Source organism: Lycium ferocissimum, chromosome 5, assembly GCF_029784015.1.
Source record: "Lycium ferocissimum isolate CSIRO_LF1 chromosome 5, AGI_CSIRO_Lferr_CH_V1, whole genome shotgun sequence".
Lineage (NCBI taxonomy): Eukaryota > Viridiplantae > Streptophyta > Magnoliopsida > Solanales > Solanaceae > Lycium > Lycium ferocissimum.
In genome coordinates, this window is record NC_081346.1 from 69,311,168 (window position 1) to 69,333,559 (window position 22,392).

The 22,392-nt window shown below is 33.5% G+C and overlaps 1 protein-coding gene across 4 annotated transcripts; it reads right to left on the reverse strand.

Moving 5' to 3' along the window:
- Positions 1 to 581: 581 nt before the first annotated feature.
- LOC132057204 (phosphatidate phosphatase PAH1-like) lies at positions 582 to 10,250 on the reverse strand. Of its 4 annotated transcripts, none has more exons than XM_059449688.1 (12): positions 9,977 to 10,250; positions 9,814 to 9,878; positions 7,664 to 9,178; positions 6,480 to 7,096; positions 6,305 to 6,378; positions 5,851 to 5,935; positions 5,003 to 5,089; positions 3,080 to 3,152; positions 2,838 to 2,881; positions 1,832 to 1,960; positions 1,637 to 1,735; positions 582 to 980 (listed from the first exon to the last, which is right to left on the reverse strand). In XM_059449688.1, exons 3-12 carry the CDS (start codon positions 9,042 to 9,044, stop codon positions 921 to 923), a joined length of 2,649 nt encoding a protein of 882 aa, XP_059305671.1. In that variant the 5' UTR covers positions 9,045 to 9,178; positions 9,814 to 9,878; positions 9,977 to 10,250; the 3' UTR covers positions 582 to 920. The 4 variants fall into 4 exon arrangements, with proteins under 4 accessions (XP_059305671.1, XP_059305670.1, XP_059305669.1 ...); XM_059449687.1 differs by having other exon boundaries at positions 9,810 to 9,878; XM_059449686.1 differs by lacking the exon at positions 9,814 to 9,878.
- Positions 10,251 to 22,392: the final 12,142 nt, after the last annotated feature.

The following is a 22,392-nucleotide window of genomic DNA, read 5'->3' on the forward strand; positions in this document are numbered from 1 at the left end:
GTAATTAATGGTTATAGAATGTTGAAAATGTATTACTAAATTTTACTTGGAATTAGATTTCCTTTTAGGAAAGTGAAGATGTATTCTTGGACAGTTCATAGGAAACCAATTTGGGGGTAGGAGTAAGTACTTGTTGCTGATTTGTAAATTTTGTATAATTACATGCGGATCTTCCTGTTGATTTTTCATTTTTGAGTCTTACTTCTCCAAACTATTCAGGTACAGCATATACAAGAATTATAGAAACATTAAAAACTAACAGTGGCTTTAACTGTTTAGCATTTACATTTTTAGAAATATAAGTTATCATGCACTTGTGTGTATGTGTTATACAGTCAGACCTCTTTATAACGGCATCATTTGGCTCAATATTTTCTTATTGTTATAGCAAAATGATGTAATAGAGAATATATCATATAACATAGCATAAAAAATCGACTCCAAAAAAACTTGGCCGTTGTGACAAAAGGTGTGACTGTATATGCATATTTCCTTGCAATTGGAGCATGAACCCTGGACCAGGAAAGAATGCACCTTTGAACTTTAAGGAGATTTGAAGGCTAGTGAATCCCAGCAAGTGAACTTAGAGAAATAGAATAGAAAATTTTTATTCAGTAAGAACTTTATGCTTCGAGTACAATATGAATTAATTAGGAGTTTAGGACTACAGAACTGAATTCTATACACCTTAATAATAGAGACAAAAAACAAGAATGGCAGCTCTCCTTCTAAGGAAACTGCAGGTTGTTATACATATACCGGCTGCTAAACATGTCGTTGGCTTCCCAGATCAACAAAAAAGATCCCACGGTATAGGCGGAAAAATCTCAAGAAACTGCAGGTGGTTATACATATACTGGCTAAACTTCTCGGCTTCCCAGATCAACAAAAAAGATCGATCGGTATGGGGGGAGAAATCTCTACAAGTTATCGATGTCGGCCAAGGGCATTTTCCAATAGTTCCACAAGTTAAAATCTTCCTGCATTTACAATGAAAATCCAGAACAATGTCATGGAGACGCCCCGTTAAAAGACCACATAAGAGTCAAACCTCCAGAAAATACAGTAAATGAGAAGTTGGCTCTTTGCAGAAAGCGTGAAAAAGGAAAGGAATGATTATACATGTCAAACAAGTTCCTCTAGTTGTTCTCTTGTCCCCTAAAAGTACAAAAGAAAAGAAAACGCGGGCATGCAACACGCAATAAACAGCCCAATTGCTAAAAATTCTAGTAACTATACTGGTAGTTTGGATTGATTTTGAGTAAAAGAGAACCAAGTGCTTTTGATCAATTTTCTACTGTCAACTCGAGTCTCTAAACAAGATTGACTTGGACAATAACTTATATTTCGGTCATTTGTTCAAGTTCTTTCGTAGAGTTAGAGTTCCATTTACTATGAACCTCTTGTAGAATGAGGAAGCCCACCCGGAAAAATACTAAGGAAGAAAAAGACTATGCTTCATACTATCTTAAAACTGGAAAACATGATACTAGAAATAACAGGACGTGACGTTTGACAGCATGTCCGATAAACTTGCATCTCATGGTGCAAAATGGTTCTGAACTTCTTAAATTTGTGAGTGCCGATGAGGATAGAATTACTTTAAAACGAACAAAGATGAGATATCATTGCTAACCTGCTCAACCATGGATGTAGGAGGGAACATGTCATTAACTAAAGTGTGTAATGAAGTATAGGATTTCACATCGATTTGGTGGTTAATCGCTACCTCCCCCTGTAAGTCCACATTTCAACATGTTAGACAAGAGCGTAACTTGACAAATTGTACATTCCATTTTTCACAATAAAGCAAAGAGAAGAGATTGCGAACCTTTGGATTTATAATAAAAATTTTGCCTTTTGGAATTCCAATTTTCCTGTAACTGAGCTCGTCGGTGTCCCTATTCCCGAAGCCCGCATAAAAAGGGTTGTAATCCGGTGGGAAAAGTGCTTTGATGTCCTGAAATGTAGAAGAACATATTAGAAAGCGGCAAACCATTGGAGAAATACAAAAGAATTGAATCTACTAACTGGTCATTCAGTATGGAGAAATACAAAAGAATTGAATCTACTAACTGGTCATTCAGTATGCGACAGTAGCCTCTGGATTAGGCAAATATAAGAATCAAACTCCATTTGGTACAATATTTTGAGACTCTATTTTCTTGAATCCACTAAGGGGTCAGTATTAAATGTTTTTATTTTCTTTTTTCCTTTTTTAAAAGGAATGGTGTTTAGGATAACCTGCACATACCTAAAAGTCGACTGGTCCACTACGAACCTGCCACCTCCCACCAACACATGTACCAGATAACTCTGTTCATCAAGGCTTAAGCACATGAGAAGAATTAACTACTGTTGCTTCTATTGTGATTCGAACCTTGATTTTCAAGATTGTCACTCCAACCTAAACCCTTTGGTGACACCTTGCAGGTTTACTTGCGGTATTTGTTGTGTTTTTCTTCTATTTGTCCCATATATTTTTTTAATTTTGTTTCTGTTAAAATTTTTAACTTTAAAAAGTTAAACTTCTCAATATTAAATTAGTAGAAATTTATTGTAGTTAATCGACAAAAGGTGAAAGATAAAATATTATTAAGGATTTTTGCATGTAAAGAAATAAAATTTATGCAAACATATTTCGGCACTAAAATATTATCAGTATTGTACCAAAGATAGAACTGGGTTAGACTGAAATGCTGATAAGTTATCAGGGATTTGATCCCAAAACCTAAATCTCCTCACTAAAACTCCTTCTAAAGAAACTAAAAATCCACTTTATCCATTCATGCATACCAAAAGACACCTGAAAGAACTGTCAACACTGGAGTACTAACCTCTAAGCAGGCAATCTTGAATTCATGAGGAGCTCTTCTTATAACTGCCATGACATAGAAGAGAAAAGGTAAATTTTGTCAAGATCAAATATAGGCCAAGTCCTTTTTTAATCATCAGTCGGAATAGTCAGTAGACTTGCTCCGGCCAAAGAGCTGAAAATTTCGGATAATTCTCATTGGAACCAAACACCAAGAAACATGTACAAAGGAAAAAGATGGACTTTAGCAAAATTTGTACTTACCTTCTCTGTACAACGAGGGAAATAAACCATCAGGTGAAATAACAACAGGTCCAGGTGGTAAAGATTTCCCATCCTGCAGATCATTTACACGTTTCTGATCAGTGAAATCTGTTACACAATCAAACTTCTACAAGAAAGGACAAGCAACATTTGTACTTAGACAAAATGCATCCTCCGAAACTCCTTTCCCCATAAATAAAGACAAAAAACACATGGAAGGTCTGAGAACAAAGTACTAAGGAGAACACAGAGAATAAGAAATGAAAAGAAAGGCTAGTAAAAGCTAAATCTTAATTCCAACACCATGACTACTCCAAAACATGTAGTTATGGCAGTACTCAATCAGTTGGTCGGTTTTGAGCAAATTCTGTTCAGATTATTTGATTTTCTGTTTGTAGACTGACAAACCAATCAACAAAACTATTACGGCCTCTCTCTCACTGTTTAAATCTCAGAACAAATTACATAAGAAAAAAACTAGATTTAATAGTGAGAAAGACAAGTTGAGAACAAGGCTGCTTTTTCTTGTTAGTTTTCTGGATTTTCAGTTTCACCGCCAAGTTGCTCAATTTCCGAAAACTATAGAAATCCACAAAAGTGAGCAGCTGTGCTTCACAAAAACAGCTAGACGGAGATGTGTTGATGTTATCTCTTCTCTTTTTCTTTTTAATTAATATAGCAACCTTAATACTTGAGCTACGGCATAGTAGGTCCTAAGCCTGATATGGAGAAGGTTTGGTGTAGTTGACGGCCAATGTAAAAAGTAGTTTGGGATTGATGAGTAGTTGATTGGATGCTGATTGATACAGAAACCATCAATAAATGAAAAAAAAAAAGTGTTTTGAACTTATAGCCATGGATATAAGCTTTATGGTGGGTACCACCTCACCAATATCTGGTAAAAGCTTCTTGAAGCCCTTCTGGGGTAGTATGTTTGCTAAGACTAGAAAAAAGATTATATGGTTCGCAAGGCCATTGGTGTTTTAGGGTGTGTATGGTTTGGAGAACATTAATATTAGTAGTTTATACGGGAGTGTGAGATAATTGAGAGAAAACAGGTAAGATGAAATTTACAAAACAAGATAGTCCAAGACTTTAATGATGAAAGGCCAAATGAGGAGACATCCAATTACTTTATCCTGTATCACCTTTCATCAGTAAAACAAACAACTAGGTTTCCAGCGGTTGGTGCTGAGGAGTGCATCTAGAGGATCGATTACAGATTCACGTAAATTCAATATTTTTTGCCGAAACTCTATATGTACTTGAAATCGTTTAAGAATCCATAAACTTTAAATCTTAGATCCGTTTTGGACGGCTAAGAATACAAATTAATATTTGTGGATAATTAATCAGAAAATCTAATTATTGGTAAAAGAACACAAACACGCGAGAAGCTATTGCCTTATCCAAGAATATCATACAATAAGCACGATAATATAAAATTGGCAACGGATACATTAATATGTAATTAACAACGATGATTTATTTCAGATTTCATAAACAATTATATAAGATTTTCACCAACCAACCAGCTATTTGAAAAAAAAAAAAAAAAAAACCAGTTAAATGATCAAAAGCCAAGTCAGCTCCTTCAACAACTTAACAACGATATGATATCAATACTCCTTTCGTTCACTTTACTATTCCAATATTGACTTTGCACTTGCATGCCATTTGCTTGTCTACTTTTAATGTCCTATATGTGACAGTGTCCCTCTGGAAACATCTTGTAAAATAGTAATGAGATGGAGAATATTAGCGGGTGCGCAAGGATGTCACGCACAAATCGAGAAATCGTCCTACATGTAACAGAAAATCCAACCAACATGCTCCCCTCGTGATTCTGATAAATTTTCTGTATGTTTTAGTAAACTAAAAATTAGTGTCATCGGTATTTCATGTAAACTGTAGTACGATTACCTGCTTGAGATTGAACAGAAAACTTTTGGTCAGATAAGCTTGAACAATTGCTCGTGCACTGAGAAAGAGTAGCTGGTACCCATTTTCCTGCAATTAAGAGAAAGCACATCCATTATTAAATAATGGAGAAATATAGTTCAACATCAACGATAATGGAAGTGAGAGACCATAAAAATTAAGCCAGATTCGTGTTAGTCAATCATGCTACTTCATATATTTCCATAGGCAACACTAACTAAAATAACAATTCAGGATAAATTTTACTTTCCTAACACATCATTAGCTTATATGGTCAACTAATCCAATTCATGAAATAATTTGATCACTAAGCAGCATTGTTGTCGTAAATATCAAATGGTAGAGGAATCAAGTTTATTTCATATCTAAAAAATAGTACTATATTCCTGCCACAATTAGTCAGCAAACCGGTTCAAGGTCATGAACTCCCAAGAATTGCTGATATCTACATTCATACAGAATGGTATACGGAAAGTGTTTACGTGGTTCAAGAAATAAAATTTGCTTGAGAAAAGAAATGGTTTTAGATACCAGATCCATAGTCCTAAACAGAACAGCATCCAACTTCAGCGTTTACCATCTTAGAAACTACGGGTAACATGTTGGAATTGGAGGAACCTATTGGTTGTCACTTTGTCTTAAAGAATTTTATCAAAATACAAAAGAACGACACGTATATGTACATGCGTACATATATACACACACACGAAATATATATATATATATATATATATATATATATATATATATATATATATATATATATATATATATATATATATATGTATGTATGTATGTTAAGACCAACGGCATGAAAAGTTGAAATATACCTTGATTGCACAGAAAAGTCTAGCGATTCCAGAGTGGGTCCAGTCCTTTCCGACCAACGGCATGAACTGACCAAGAACATCAGACCTAGACATAAAATATGCAATTGTTAAGGTACGTTAGAAAAACATGTCTTCATTCCCGTCTACTATGATAGTTACATAATGCGTTCCCACAATGAGATAATTGTTCCAACAAACAGTTCTATTCTATATTATTCTTTATGTTCTCAGATCAGCTTCTTTCTTTTTTGATAACGTCATTAAAATCTATTAAATGAAGGGCAAAACACGCCCTTATAAGTATACCAGAAAGTAGAAAACCTTCACATCAGCTTAAAGGTGAGAAATTTGGACATGTGAGACTAGCCTATCCTATAAAAATCCCAAGCTCCAACTGGCTATAATTTAGTTAAGTTTCTAGCATGATAGTGGGATAAGGATAAGAAAAGCTTACTTGGTAATAGTCCCATCAACATCAGAAATTACAATCCGAGTATTCCACTTCCACAAATATATATGGGCTTCAACCTGTTTTAAGAAGTTGGTTTAGCATTGCAATAGGAACCAAAACAACAAAACGACTACATTTTTTTAAAGTTCAACATATTTGGCACAAGTAACACACAAACCTTTTGCTCTCCTAGGACTCGAGTGGAGAAAATGAAAGTCACCAAATTCTGCCCCTCCTTCAGTTTTAAAGATTCGATTTGACCAGTAGTAGGGACATTTGTTCTCACAAGTTGCTTGCGAGGAGATTCCTTTCCTCCTTGTGGTGTTGCTGTTTGTTCCGTAGGTGGCTGGTTCAGTGAGATTGACTCAGAATCAACAAACACCTCTTCGTTTGACATATTACTGCTAGTGTGCTCGATCGTCTTAACTCTTCTAAATGGCATTGGCCAAAGCCTCCATCGTCGACCGGAAGGAGTTGAAGGCAACCCACTATCATCCTCTCCTGTTTTTACGTTCTTGTCCTGCTCCTCCACGGGTATGACATCAGTAGAGTCAACTGGTAATTCCATATTATATGCAGCCATCCCGAGAACGATAGGAGCAGCTTTGTCCCACTGTAAATAGTTTCCTTGAATTCGGACGGCTAAATTTGGATTATTAATTATGGATTTCGCAGAGTTTCTGAATTCCTCCTCGGAAATGCGATTTGCCTCGAAGGCTTCTCTAGCAGCAACGGATCCCATTCCAGCATGAAGCAAGTTCCTACAAAGAGATATGTCTACTCCTGCAGATATCACTAACAAAATGTGTGAACATAGTGAGAAGTGGAATTAAATCGAACAACTAAATGAGACACTATAATTTTAGGGTGTGTTTGGTATGGAGGAAACACATAAAACACATTTTCCAGAAAATGTTTTCCAATTTTCCCATGTTTGGTTGGTCAAGATGTTTTGGGAAACATTTGCTCTAGGAAAACAAGTTCATTTTTTGATAAAGAGGAAAACAAGTTCATTAAAATTTAGGAAACGACTTCCCTAATGAAATTAGAAAAAACAAGTTCCATAAGTGACGTTCAAGTTCATTGTCTTCTCTCCACCCACCCTTTGACCATCCCACCCCCCGCCGCCGCTGAAATTCCACTCTCCACCCCATCCCACCCCCATAGTGTTTTACTAAATTACATATAAATGCTCTTGGGACAAAAAATAATTTGCTTATTTACCAAACACTAGAAAATAAATAAGAAACCCACTTATTTTCCTTAAATACATTGTTTAGGAAAATATTTTCCTTCATACAAAACACGCCCTTAATAAAATACAAGAGGCAGGCCTGCTTGCGCTTGAATCAGTTTCTGTACCTTTAAGCAAAGCAGCAGTCTGATGCTCCAAAGTATCACATTCAGTGCTTTCGTCTGATCCTTGCTGGCCACTTTGTACCTGATCTACTTCTACTGTTACATCAGTCTGTTCCTTTGAGTGTTCATCATTCGCAAAAAGATCATCTCTTGCACTGTCTGAAGCATTATGCTCCAACTCCAAGTCACCTTTCTGAAGGTTTACACCTTCAAGCTGTAAATCTCGTGACAGAGAACTGCATGAAAGATCAGAATCATGAGTGCCATTTTCATGAGACTTCTCCTTTACATCTTCAACAACTCTCTCCGGCTGAGAAACCGTATCTGACTTATTAACCTCATCTTCAGCCTGGATGGCTAATGCTGATAGCTCTAGACAGCTCTGGAAAACATCATCCTTCTTAATGCTGCATGATGTCCTCTCCACGGTGCTACTCATGCAAATATCTACTTCCCGGCTCTTCAGGTCATTTTCTGGAGTTCGATCAAGATGCTTCCCATATACTTCAGAAACTTCTAACTGGTGCTCAATTGTCGTGCTCTCATTTTTCACGTTACAAGTGTCTGCTGATGAAACTTCGGATGCGTTTAGATCGCTGAAATAATCGTCAGCCCATGTACCATCACCTGAATTAAATTCAGTCCCCTGACCGGGGCCCAGATGAAACTGAGGTGTGTCTAATTCGACATCTTCCGTATTCCTTTCGGATTTTGAGATAGGTGCTGTCAGTATATGGCCATCCACGCTCACTAGAACAACTTCAGAACTGGAGTCTTGTGATTCTAAAACATGCTCCATACTTTCCAAATTATCATATCTACTGGAACCGTATTCAGATAAATCAACCGAATCATCCAGAGAAGATTGCTCATCAAACTCATAGAATCTTCGGTCAGCATCCGAATCTGCCCTGTTTAAACGATCCAGACCTAATGTCACACGTTCATCCCGTAACGGCAAATCAGCAGCGTTATACTCATCCTCCTCATTTTTATCATCTTTTCTACTTTCTTTATGGTTACCGTTACCAAGATTACTGGTATGCCCTTCACTTTTCAGATTATCGGACTCCTTCAAGCCACCATTTTCCTCATTCTCGTTCTCAGCAGTAGCCTCTTTGATAAAATATGCTTCGCCGGAATTATCAAGATACATGTGAAAATCGGCTTCTTTGCCATTAACTTCTATTCTAACTACCTTTTCTGCCCCCTTAAGAACACCTTGAAACTTACCAAATCGAACATACCAAGGAGTACTCCTAAAAGTCCCATCATGCTGCTTTACAACAATTATATCAACTGCTCCACCAAAAGGGTGAAATGGGGTGGCAACTGAGTATACACCCTGTGTTATAAAGCTACTAACTTTACCTACAACATTCATCTGTTCAACTACCAAAAGTCACTTCTACCCCCAAAAATTACACAAAACCTAAATGCTATATTACAATCAAACAGCTTCAGAGAGATCTAACTGAACTTGATCTCACAATCTAGCCGTGGGAAAAACAAGTATACCTGCATGCAACAGAATTTTAAAAAAAATTAATTTGTGACCATGCATAGTGTTGCAAGTGACAAATTTCAAAATCATATAGGAAGATATTAAAAGCCCTAAAGAACAAAACTTTACATCAAGATTCTTGAAATTAGAAAAACCAAAATGAGAACTGAATCAATAGAATTTGTGACCATGCATAGTATTGCAAATGACAAATTTCAAAATCACATAGGAATAATTAAAAAAAACCTAAAGAACAGAACTTTACACCAAGAATCTTGAAATTACAAAAACCCAAATGAGAACTGAATCCATATAATTTGTGACCATGCATAGTACCACAATGACAAATTCAGAATCATATAGAAAGAATTGATAACCCCTAAAGAACAAAACTTTACATCAAGAATCTTGAAATTACAAAAACCCAAATGACAACTAAATCAATAGAATTTGTGACCATGCATAGTACAGCAAATGACAAATTCAAGAATCATACAGGAAGAATATAAAACCTCTAAAGACAAAACTTTACATCAAGATTCTTGAAATTACAAAAACCAAAATGAGAAATAAATCAATAGAATGCGTGAAAGCCAAAATAAATCTTGAAAACACAACCCCAATTAGAAAAATAAAATCACATACTTACAGATTGAAAAATAAAAATCTTGAAGCTCCAACGATTGATGGATCAAAATAAAATTAATATCACAGCTGAAAAGGGTTGAAGAAAAAAAGAAAATTAGAAAATAATATCAAGATTTTTTTTTTTTTGCCATTCATATATATATATATATACAAGAAGACTATACCAGGAATATTATCAAGGTATCTTCTTCTTCTTCTTTTTTTTTTTTTTTTTTTTTTGCTTTGATTTTCTTCTCTCTCTCTAGAAAGTAGGTGACTTCTGTTGATTTTTCTAATATTCTTTGTGATAATAAATTGTCAAAAGTACAGCAATTTTTTTCTGAAGATGGATAGCTTTGAAATTTGGACTTATGATAATGAAGAATTGAATGAATTTTGGATAACACACACAACCAGAGTCAATAAATTCCTTTCAACTTGCTTAAAATAAAATCACCTCTTAATGTGTAAATGGAAATAAATAGGTATTGTTTCAATGGAGGTTTCTTTTAATTCCATAAATACCCTTCTTTTTTAAAAAAAATTACATAATTACCTTCTTTTTTAATGTAAATTTTGGTTGTTAAGGAGGGTATTCTTGGAAATTTGTTATTTTATGGGTTTCATGGTGAACGAGGTTATGACAATTATTGTACTCTGTTGCAGTTTGAATGTAAGTTGGGACTTTATATTTTTTTTATTATTATTATAACATATTTTTTATTATTTTCTTTTTTATAAAGTGTAAAATTGTGTTTTCTAGTTCTCAAGAAAAAAGGGTTCTAGAATTAGATCGTCACTCCCTAAGAAGTATCGCCTTGTTGGCTTGTCATCTTTCTAACGTTTTTCTCATGAGAATCCATCGACTTAGCCAATGAAAATTGGTCAATTTAGTCATATTTTAAACTTGTGATGATGATAATGACACTTTTGGCCCTGAATTTATTGGTTAAGTATGATTTAAGTCTTTGTGATAGTATATGACTCATTGCATATGATATTCGGTTCGGTGGCGGAGTCAGAAACTTGGTGAAGGGTGTACAAATTTTCTTCTTACGTTTGTTAAGAGTGTGCAAAAATAAATATATCTCATAATAAATAACATTTAACTATTGTATACACATAATTTTCGGGCGAAAAGTGTGCAAGTTGTCTGATTTGGATCACCCTTCAAAGGTAGCTCACTTCCGTCTTGACTCATTAAGATATTTGCTTTGGTCCCTTTTTGTAGGAAATGTGTTATATTTGAACTATTTTTAGAAGATATTACTCTTAAAAATTAGACAACAATACAAGCTTAACGTAACACATGAGTAATTAAATGATGGAATGGTTAGTAATTCAGAAAATTTAAAAATGTTCACAAGCAAATGGATCAAAAGTGCAATTTCGAATAATTGAAGGTTAAATGTGCTTAGTCAAATATCATACGGACTAAAATTAACATTTATTAATAATTATTGACTCTGGTTGTACTTTTTTTTTTTCGTGTGTGGACTAAAAAAATTGTCGTATTTTCGTGTGTGGACTAAAAAAATTGTCGTATTTATACAATTGGAACCTAGTTAATCTTGAAAAAAAAAAAAAAAAACTAGGATCTAGTATCATGATTCATGTTTTTCCATGTAATGACATAACTTCTTAGGGATTAGGACACACTTGATATAAGTTGATAGAAACGTTCACCTTTTCATCTGAAAAGAGAATGTGAAACTACACGTGAATTCTGACCACTTCACATTTAATAGTTGATAGATAAACAAATTATGATACTTTATATGTATTTAGTTTGTGCATCAAAAAACTTCATTTATCTTTTAACATGACGTCCGATCAAACATCGTCATACGAAAAAAAATACTTTGATCAAAATAGTATAGGCTCATATTCATTTATTTCTTCACTGTCCAATAAATAATTTACTTCTCGGACTTTATGTTACTTGTGACCTCAAAATCTTAAATTGACTGAATTTATAATCTAACAATTGGATATATTTCTATGAAAATTCGCCTTTACTTGAAATTGGTACATTCAGGCGTCCACTGATAAAAATGACAAATAGCCATATATTTTTCTTCTTCTCATAAATAGCCATATTTGTTCATCAAAACAAAAAAATAAACAATAGACAAATAGCCATCCTTTCCACAAAAGAGAAAATCCCATAATTCCTAACTACTGTCTCTCACCATAGCTTGTTTTCACGCAAAGTATAAGCGGTTGATAGTTGATTATTTTAAAGAGAAAAAAATCAAAGATGTTAGTACTACTTTAATGTATCCCACGTTACTATCAAGTACCAACCGACATGCTTAGCAAAATACAATATTATAACAATTAAATATGGGTTTCGGATTGTGCACTAATTTAAGTTCAATGAGGTTTTATACTATAGGTACTTTTCTTCCTTGATTCGTAAAATATTATCGATCCATCTCCTTTCTATCAATGGAATGAAGTTTATTTGAATTGAATATTAATGAAAAGTGATACATAGTCTAGTGTTTTCACATTAATAAGGCTAATGTTTGGGTCAAATTATGTGTGGTAAGGAGTGAGTTCCCCTTTAATAAATCGTATGCTACGTAAATCTAAATTAATCGGGATCTCAGAATTGGATATCGAATACATATCGAGTTAAAAGTTAATAAAAAAGGAAAATAATCAAGCTCATGTATAGTTGGGCGCACAGGTTCATGTTATTTTTTTAGTCATCATCAAGGTGTAATGTTTTAAGCTTGCATAACTATACATGTGCAAACTAACTATAGGAATATTCAGATGATGAAATGATCATTTTAGTGTCTTGTTTAACTTAAAATTTGAGACTTAGATTAACAATTAAATATATTTAAGGTCAAGGGTATGCAGATTGTAATGATCAAATATCAATTTCTTGATGCTAAGAATTTGCTTGTGAAGATAATGAAACAAGTAAATAATAACTAATTGAAGAGCACTAACGCAAAAGAGTAAGAAAGATCTTATTGAGTTATCTCCAATGGAAATGTCGGGCGTATATGCTTGCTTGCTTGTTATAAATTGAGAGATTATACAGTAGAGATGATGAAAACGAGGTGGGGCACAAGTGAGGAGAGAAAATTTTATATAAATAACCGATTGAATTTATTGTTTACTTTTCCTAACCAGTATACATATATTATATACATGTATTTTACATGAATTTACATATATTACACGTCAAATGGTTAATTTTTGTTAAAGCGGTTGGGTGTACGACCGTTTAGTTTAACTCTTCTATCTTTATATTCATTGTAGGAATATGGGTTTTGTCAAGTCGGCTTTAGGTGATCTGCTTAGATTTTTTGTTTTTAGGGGTCATTTCATTAAAAAAAAAAAAAAAAAGAGGCTATTTAAGGATCATAATATTGGGATTATAATCAGGACAGATAATTTCACCTTTTATATGAGATAGATAATCTCATGATTTTGATATAAATTTTATCGTGATTTAAACATTCACAATCGAACACTGGAATTTTTTAGTACTGAACATTCACAAGATACGAGAGGGGGACGAAGAATGTATTCCAAAAGGTGTTCCAACTTAGTTACTGCAGCTTAACAATTTTAAAATAAATGAAAAACAATAGCATACACACAAAATTATGCGTAAAAACTTATTCGCACCGCGTGTTTACACCCAATTTAGTTAAGTCAATCAAAGACATAAAAAGATCTACTGGAAATCCTATTTTTAATAAATAAAAATATAAAAAGGAATAAGGTTCTAATAACATAACGTTCAAAAGGAGATTTCTATCAATGTATGTATTTTTTAAATTTCCCACAGTTCTTCTAGCATTCTGTTTTCATCGCTAAATTCATATGAAGTGGAGTTTACTTTTTAAACGATGCAACTGGAAAACTAATGTATATGCCAAACACTCAGTTAAGAGCATACTATTGAGACAAGTTTATGTGTAAGCATAGTATATTAATTACTTGTTGCTAAGGACTAAGCAAATATAATTACAACGATAACTAGTATAAATGTAAAATTTTCTTTGAGTAGATCGGTAGATGAAAGTACCTAGAAGGAAAAGTAGTCTGCCTCTTCGTCTTCATTTTCCTTTTCATTATCAATAATACCTAGTAAATTAAACTGTATATTTGCTTTGTTGTATAATTTTTGAATAAATGGATGCTTACAGGTAGCTAAAAGGCTTGAGTTTGCCCAATTGATTCTGGGGTTTCTATAACTTGTAGCTATTCCTTGGTCAATCTACTTGACGTTAAAGCTAAGATTATTAAGTATTTAACTATTTTTTATATCATTATTTAAGATCGACTCCAATACACGTGGTACATAGTTAACTATGGTTATATATTAATAACTACAGTTAAATAAAGTGACGTGTCATTTATTTATTGATGAGGTGTAAGCACTCCGTGCAGATAAATTTTTACCATTATTATGTGGAAAATCATCTCGGGTTGAGCAGATGTAAAAACAACGACGCATACTATCACGCCCCAAAATCCACCGTAGACATGACCGGCATCCGACATCATGAACAACATCAGAAGAACCTAAACGACACAATAATAACACTTGAACCCGCCAGGTTCAATATTCGCCTCCAACAGTTTATAAAATAAATGTAACATCAAATTCCTTTTTAATAATCTTTCCTTATTAAATTAAACTAAGTTATAAGTAACTGCATATATGAGGATCACAATTAAGGAATAAAATCAGCGGAAGTCTAATATAAGTAAATAGTCATAAACGTGGCAAACACCCATTAAGTCGTACGAGACTTTAACATTCTACCCACAATTCAACTATCTATGGAGCTTCTAAGAGACACAACAATCATCTAACTTCGGGACGCAGCCCGAAAATCTAGAATAATAAATGAAACAAGAAGTGTCCCATGAATAAGGATGTAAGCTCATCAAATCAACAGCAGCAACAAGTTCTCCTAAGCGTTGAGGGTATCACGAACCTACTCTTCTCCGTTACCTAACATACCATAAAAAACAACAATGGTATGCCTGAGTACTTTCGTACTCAGTGAGTGCTTCGGGGACAACAAGTAATATAAAAATAAAATATAATAATACATAAAGAAATCGGTTCTAAAAAGATAATATAAAAACAAATATTCCACTTTATGATTCTTAATATCATTTGTTAAACGATTTACAAAGCCATTAATCAATATAAAAACAGTTATTTAGCTTGTGTATCTCAATAAGAATTATCAAAACCGATTATAAAGTCTTTCGTCAAGTTACAACTTTCAATTATGCCTTTCAAAAAAAGCTGATCACGAACCTTGTCAAATCAACTATATTGCTCGTAGCTAATAGAATAATCCGTCGTTAATATCACACATGCCAATACAAAGGCCCATTTTTTTTAGTAGTGTTTCAATCACATCATCACACATGAGAGAATAAGAATATCACATATGCCAATACGAACCCAAGAATCAATCACATCGAAGGGGTGACCGTAGAGGTTCCCTAAACACAACGCACCACACCGAATATGTAATTCTCGGTGGCTATCCTTCCTCTCGAATAGCTAAGCATAAACCACACTCCCGGGTAGCGAACCCAGAAGGGCCACTCTTCCTCCCGAATGGCTAGGCAATTACCACACTAGGATCCATAGTGGCTACCCTTCCTCCCGAGTAGCTAGGCCAAACACAACAACAAAGTTCATAGCATATAAGCTGATTCACAATTTGTCTCAAAGTAGCCACACCATCAATAACATTAAAGTTCATTATGCCATATCGAAAGAATAAGTCATTCCAATCAATGTTTTGAAAACGTATAACTCCTTTACAAAAGATTTTCATGTCTCAATTCATCAATAAGAATGTCATTACCAACTCTTAACCATCATTATTAAGCATCTCTCATAGAGGAAAACATTCATAATATCTTATACATATATAGGGTTTGTTACAATCTAAGTTTAATGTGGGTTTGTCCCCTCACACACATTAACCACCATTTAGACATGAATTAGAGTTCAAGAAACATGAAAAGATTACTTTTCCTTTCATTCATTAAAGAATCATGAATAAAATTTATACTTCCAACAATAGTTTCAAAAAGTGATTTTCATTCAAAATAAGTTTTCAAAAGAGAGACATACAAATCATCTTTATATTCAAAAAATGATTTTTAAAAGAGACATACCTTAATACGTTAAACAAAGTTTAACAATTCACTTTTGTAATGAAGAACACCCAAACTCTAGCTTGAATCACTTTAGGAAGAATTATGCTGCAAACCCTAGGTTTTGGTCACAAGAATCATGTTAAGAATCATGTTAAGAATCATGGGTTTGATGTTAGAATAGATTAGTAATGTTAAGGGTGTTCTTACCTTTGATTTGAAGACTTGGAGGGATGATTTTCGTCCTTAGGGTTTGGAAGAATGAAAAAAATGGGAACAAAATAAGACCATACCCATTTTAAACCCCATTTTCTGCCAGAAACGGAAGAAGTACGTCCTAAAAGGACGTCCCGTACTTTAAAGGACGTCCCGTACTTTCCGGGCGTACTTTGGGCGAAATCTCCAGCTTTTGCGCCCTTCAGTAAAATGGACATAACTTTTTGTACATAACTTTGCTCGGGCTGGGCGACCTACCATTGGAAAGATATTTCAAAGATCTACAACTTTCATCAAGGAATTTTTTCCAAATTCGCAACACATTTTCTTGAAAATCGCCAAGAAGACAGACCTACCAAAACTTAGGCGAATTTAAGAGCCCTTAAAAACTTCAATGGTTGGTTTGACTTCAAAACGACCATCTTCCACCCGAATTCATCAAGAATGGATTCATATAGATATAATATCATCTTAACACTAGATTTTTTTTACATATTCACACCAAACCCCAATTTACGGAGTGTTACACATACCCTATGGGTTTTTAACCAAATTCACTAAAATCCAATGAACCTAAGGACCTATCCCGATGTCCTTTTACAATAATCCTAGACTGTTGCTACCTAGCAAGCTACCCCTAGCGTAAAACAAAATTAACTCTAAAAAGTTTTAACCTCAACAATGGTTGAGATTACAACTCAAATCTAATACAATCACGACTTAAGAGATCAAAATAGTTTAGATCTAAACATAAACACTTGGTTCTAGTTGAGCACTTGTTTCATACTTTAGACTATTTTCTTCGGGAATGGTGAATTGGTTTTGCTGCTAGATGTGTTGTGGATGCGTGAGTAGTAGTCTCCTATGCTCAGCAAACTATTCCAAGAAACAACTGTCTCAAGTTTAAACAATGTCCAATAATTTTAAGTTTAACTATCAAGTCTGCTGAAATAGAATAATCCTTCATCATTTTGAGCTTGCATTAATTTCCTTTTACTTTAGATTATACCTCACCCGCATGTTTGACAACAATATATGTGTGGTTTAAAAATATTTTACTAATTGATATGGGATTAACGTGCGGTGCACGAGATGCACGTCTGATGCATGCAGAAGCTAGTTTTATTGAATATAATTGAGCTCTCTTATTAAGATTTGCTTTAGGCCACCAATTTCATTAAGCCACCCTGACTCAGAAGAAGAGCCCCCGCAGTTATATCAGTAACAAGATGAGCATTTCTGTCCCTCATGAATTTCACACTATCCCGAATTTTTGACATTGGTGGATCAAAATTGTTCCCACTTAAGTCCAATAATCTCAAGAATCTGAGGTCTGTTAAGTTCGCTGGAACTAGACTGTGCAAACTATTTCCTTCTAAGTGAACTTCAAGTAGTGAATCCAAGTTTGCAAGATAAGGTTCTTATCTTGTAGATTAACAATCGTAGCCTGGACTTTAAGATTGCAACTGATTCCCAACCAAGGACCTATACATAGATCATTACTGGACCATTCAGGAGTCAGATCGGCTGGATAATTCCAACCACCAAGAAGATCAAAAGTGCATTAACTTGAGGAGCACAAGGAACATTAGGAGTTAGGCTGACAGAAAGAATTTGAGATATATGTAGCATTAGCAGCTCTAAACTTTGGGATAGGACCGATTAGCATATTATTGGTCAACTCTAACATAGTCAAGTTTAGATCTGCCAAATCTTGTGGAATCAGACCAACGAGTTGATTTCTATTAAAACAAAGTTTCTAAAGAAGTCAAACCACCAATTGTATCAGGAATTGGTCCACTAAAACTGTTGCGTTGCAGCCATAACAACGCAAGCTGATCCATTGTACCAATTAAGTCGATTGAACAAGTCATTCCAAGACTATTTTGATTATTCAACCACAAAATTTGAAGCATTGAATCACGAAAACTGTCTGATATCTTACCGGCTAAACGGTTATATGACAACTTCAAAATAGTGAGAGAAGGAAATTTCCTGAAAAAATCAGGCACATGCCCAACTATATTGCAAGACATGCAAGAATTGCCAACTGAGCCTAATCTTGCAGCTCAGTTGAAATAGATCATCCACTCTTATTAAAGGGATTCTTATCCAAAGCCAAAACTAGAACATTGCCAAGACCATTAAAGGAGTCTGCAGGGATCATATCAAATTGATTTTCATTAAAAGAAGCATATTTCAAATCAGATAATCCACTAAAATAAGTAATTTCCCATTAAAACCATTCCTCTGAAGACCAATATTTTGAAGCTTATCTCGTTCATTCAAGTTCTGAGGTAAAGGATCCTTTAAACCCAACTCCTAAACATGAATTTGGGTGACTCTGTCATTAGAACAGAACACATGAGGCCATGCAGGAGGACCACATGGATCATTCCCCTTAGAAGGCCATTGAAGAACCTCTGGATTCCCCTATCCATTTCTGAAATCATTCAGAATCTTGAAATTATTTGGATTTGTAACACCAAGAACCACATTTACAAGAATTACAACAAATCTACATAAGTATACAACTCCTCTGAAATCAAATTAAATTCCATATATACATGGGATGCACGTGTGGCGCATGAGGATGCATGCACTTTTTTTCAAAAATATACAGCCCAACATAAAATATTACGCCACGTAGCCCATTACACAATATTACACAACATTATATCTTGGGAAAGCATTATACATAATGTATCAAAAACCTTGTACACAAATATGGGCTAAAGCACGCAAATATTTTCTCCTACTAGACATAGAGCATAATTTTAAAATATAGTGTGTGTGTTTTCAAAAATTTACAGCCCAGCATAAAATATTAAGCCACATAGCCCATTATACAATATTATAAAACATTACACAACATTATATCTGGGGAAAGCATTATACATAATGTATCAAAAACCTTGTACACAAATAAGGGCTAAAGCGCGCAAATATTTTCTCCTAATACACATAGACCTTACCCCTACCTTAGGTACGCAGACCTTACCCCTAATAGACATAGAGCGTAATTTTAAAATATGGGGAAATTTTCAAAAATATACAGCCCAACATAAAATATTACGCCACATAGCCCATTATACATAATGTATGAAACCTTATACACAAATATGGGCTAAAGCGTGTAAATATTTTCTCCCAATAGACATTAGAGCGTAATTTTACAAAATACCTGCAGAGAGATAATCTTTAACGCGACCATCGAGATTATAAAGCTCAGTCCTTACATCCATAGAAACCTTCGATTCAGGTGCACAATTAGCGAAAAAAAGAGAGTATTCATTAGGTGAAGTAACAGGATAAGCTTTATTAAACGATGAATTAGGTGGAGGAGAAAGATCACGAAAAGTGAATAAACGTAGTATGAAATTGGAATCAAGTACACAGAAATTAGGGTTTTGTTGAAGTTCAATTAGGACTTGAATTAGGGATTCTTCGGATAATAGGAAGAATCCAAAGAGGGAGGAATCAGGGGTTGTTACGGTGGGGATAACGGAAACGGATGAAACGGAAATGGATGTTTGGCCTGTATGTGTAAACCCGAATCGTTCGAAAAGGATCATGGGTCGGTTATCGGATCGGATTTTGAGGTTTTTGATTTCGGCGAAAGTGGATGAGGTTAGGGAGAGGAGGAGGAGAAGGAGAAGGAAGGGTATTTTCGTCATTTTAACGGTGGTGGTGCACGGCGGAGGAGAAATGATCGGGGATTTTTGGTGAAAGGAAAGTTGGGAGAAAATGAAAATCTGGTGTAAGATTTTACGGGAGAATAGCTTTGAAATGACGTTATTGGCCCTACCTGCGATAGATCTGAGGCATTTGGTGGGATCTAAAACCAAGGGGAAGACAACTCTTTGTTTTTTGCTCCCTCCGGATAAAAATAAAAAAAAATGTTTGCTTAGCTTTTTTTAATTAGCAAAAGTATTTATCTATTAAATAAAGAAATAATTAATCTTATCTTTTTAGATTTATTCCTATTAAGTGTTATATGATCAAATTTTAATGTCTATTTAATTAGGAGTAGTGTAGTCAAATTACATATTTTTTTAGAATGAGTAGTTTCTTAAGGAGTGTGTAAATAATTAAGTGGATTCTTTTTTTTTATCTAGAGGGAGTAGTATATGTGAAGGAAATTATACTCCGTTCAAAAAGATTGTCTTATTTTCTTATATTATTAGTTTGACTCAAAAGATTGACTCAGTTTATATTTTTTTTTTAAAAAAATAACTTTATGATATGATTTGCAGTCATATAAATATTTAAAACTTGTTTTGAATAACATATTTCAAAAGCCTTTCTTTATTTTTTAAATTTCATGTAAGTCAAATTAAGACAAGATTTTTTAGACGGAGAGAGCAATACATTTATATGGGTAATCTATTTCCTAATACTTACGACTAACTTTTCTTTTTGTATTTAGAAATTAGTACTCTTGTCCTTTCAATTTGTTTGTCTGATTTTTGACTTGATATAAAGTTTAAGAAAGTAAAGAAGAATTTTGAATGATTGTTAACTAAAGATATGTCAAATGTACCAAAAAATTCAGTGGTCTTGAAGTTATTCTCTTGTTGAATAATAAATAAAAAGTAAGCTGAAATTTCTGATGAGGAAAGAAAAAAATGGTCCTTATTTCTGAGTTAGGTTCAAAGTAATTTCTTTAATATACTCCTAAGCAATTTTAATCTGTTAACAAATTATTAAAAGTGAGTATATTTTTATGTACAATCAAATATTTAAGAACTTAGATTTGATATACCTTGTTTATGAATTATTGTTTAACACTCCGGAGTAAGATTTACAAGGAGGGTGACTTTGAAATGACGATATTGATCCCTACGGGAGTTAGTGGTGGTCCAGAACCAAGAGAGGTCTTTGGTTTTTATATTTATAAAGAAAATAAAAGAAAAAGACAGAGTAACGAACGTAATTTGGAGGAATTATGTATATTTATGGGTAATCTATTTTCTGTTATTATTATTATTATCCCACAAAAAAATAACTAACATTCATTTTTGCATTCAGAAATTAGCAGAACTTATTTCTTTCAGTTTTTACCATTTGTCCCATCATCTATACGCTTTTGCATTGGGTCCGGAGAATTAGGATTCGCGCTCATACTAAGAAAGGCAATTTCATACATCAAGGCCCGAACTCAAGCGCTTGATTGATTAAGAATGAATGAAATCTTACTAGGTTATCAATCTTGACCACAATCCTTATTGATTACTTGTTCTTTTATAGTTTGAATATAACAAGTGGCTATGGAATTTCTAGTAGTACGTATCATTAAAAGATGTTAATGGAAAATAAATAGTGTATTTTTTTTAACAATATTAAGTGTATCTAACATGTGATAAATTAAGGAATTTATGGTATTATTTCTTTAATCTTAACTCTCTTTACTTGAGGGGAGATTCTTTAAACATGGTCATTTTTAAATATTCTAGACATAATGAATGAACATTAGGTTTTAAGAATTGATTATACACGTATTTAAGATTTATACATTTGCAATCAAGATACGGAATTTAGGGCCTGTTTGGAAAGCCACCTGGTAATTGGAATTGGTGTAATTACTAGGGTAGTAATTACACGAAACTAGTAATTACACAAAGAGTGTAATTACAACGACCCATTTGTTTGTCATGACGTAATTACGGTGTAATTACAAGTATCTTGTTTGGTTGCTTGTAAATGTAATTACGATCAATTTAATTTAAAAATAAAATTTAATTATAAAAAATTTAAAATTAATATTTAAAAAATATTGCCTTTATAAATGATATTAAATTAGTTATTTAATAACACATTGTTTCTTGAAAATATATTAATTAATAATCATATATTTGTAACTAATATTGTAACAAAAATAATTGATATATATTTTTCAAATTAATATTTAATTTTAATTAATTATAAAACTTAAAGAAGACTTTTTTTGTGAGAACGTCATGGATTAGATGTTTGATAAAAAAAATATTAATAAATATAATACCATAACATTATTCAAATGTTTGACACAAAAAATTCAACAATGTAAGTGAAAAATAAATAACATGCAATGTGAAAGCAAATAACTTAAAATTGGAAATATAACCTAAATTCAAAATCCAAAAGAAAAAATTCAATATAATACTCTTATGTCAAATTCTAACATTACATAAGTAAGTTCCAACGTAACTTAAGTAAATAATTCAAAAGAAAAAGGAAA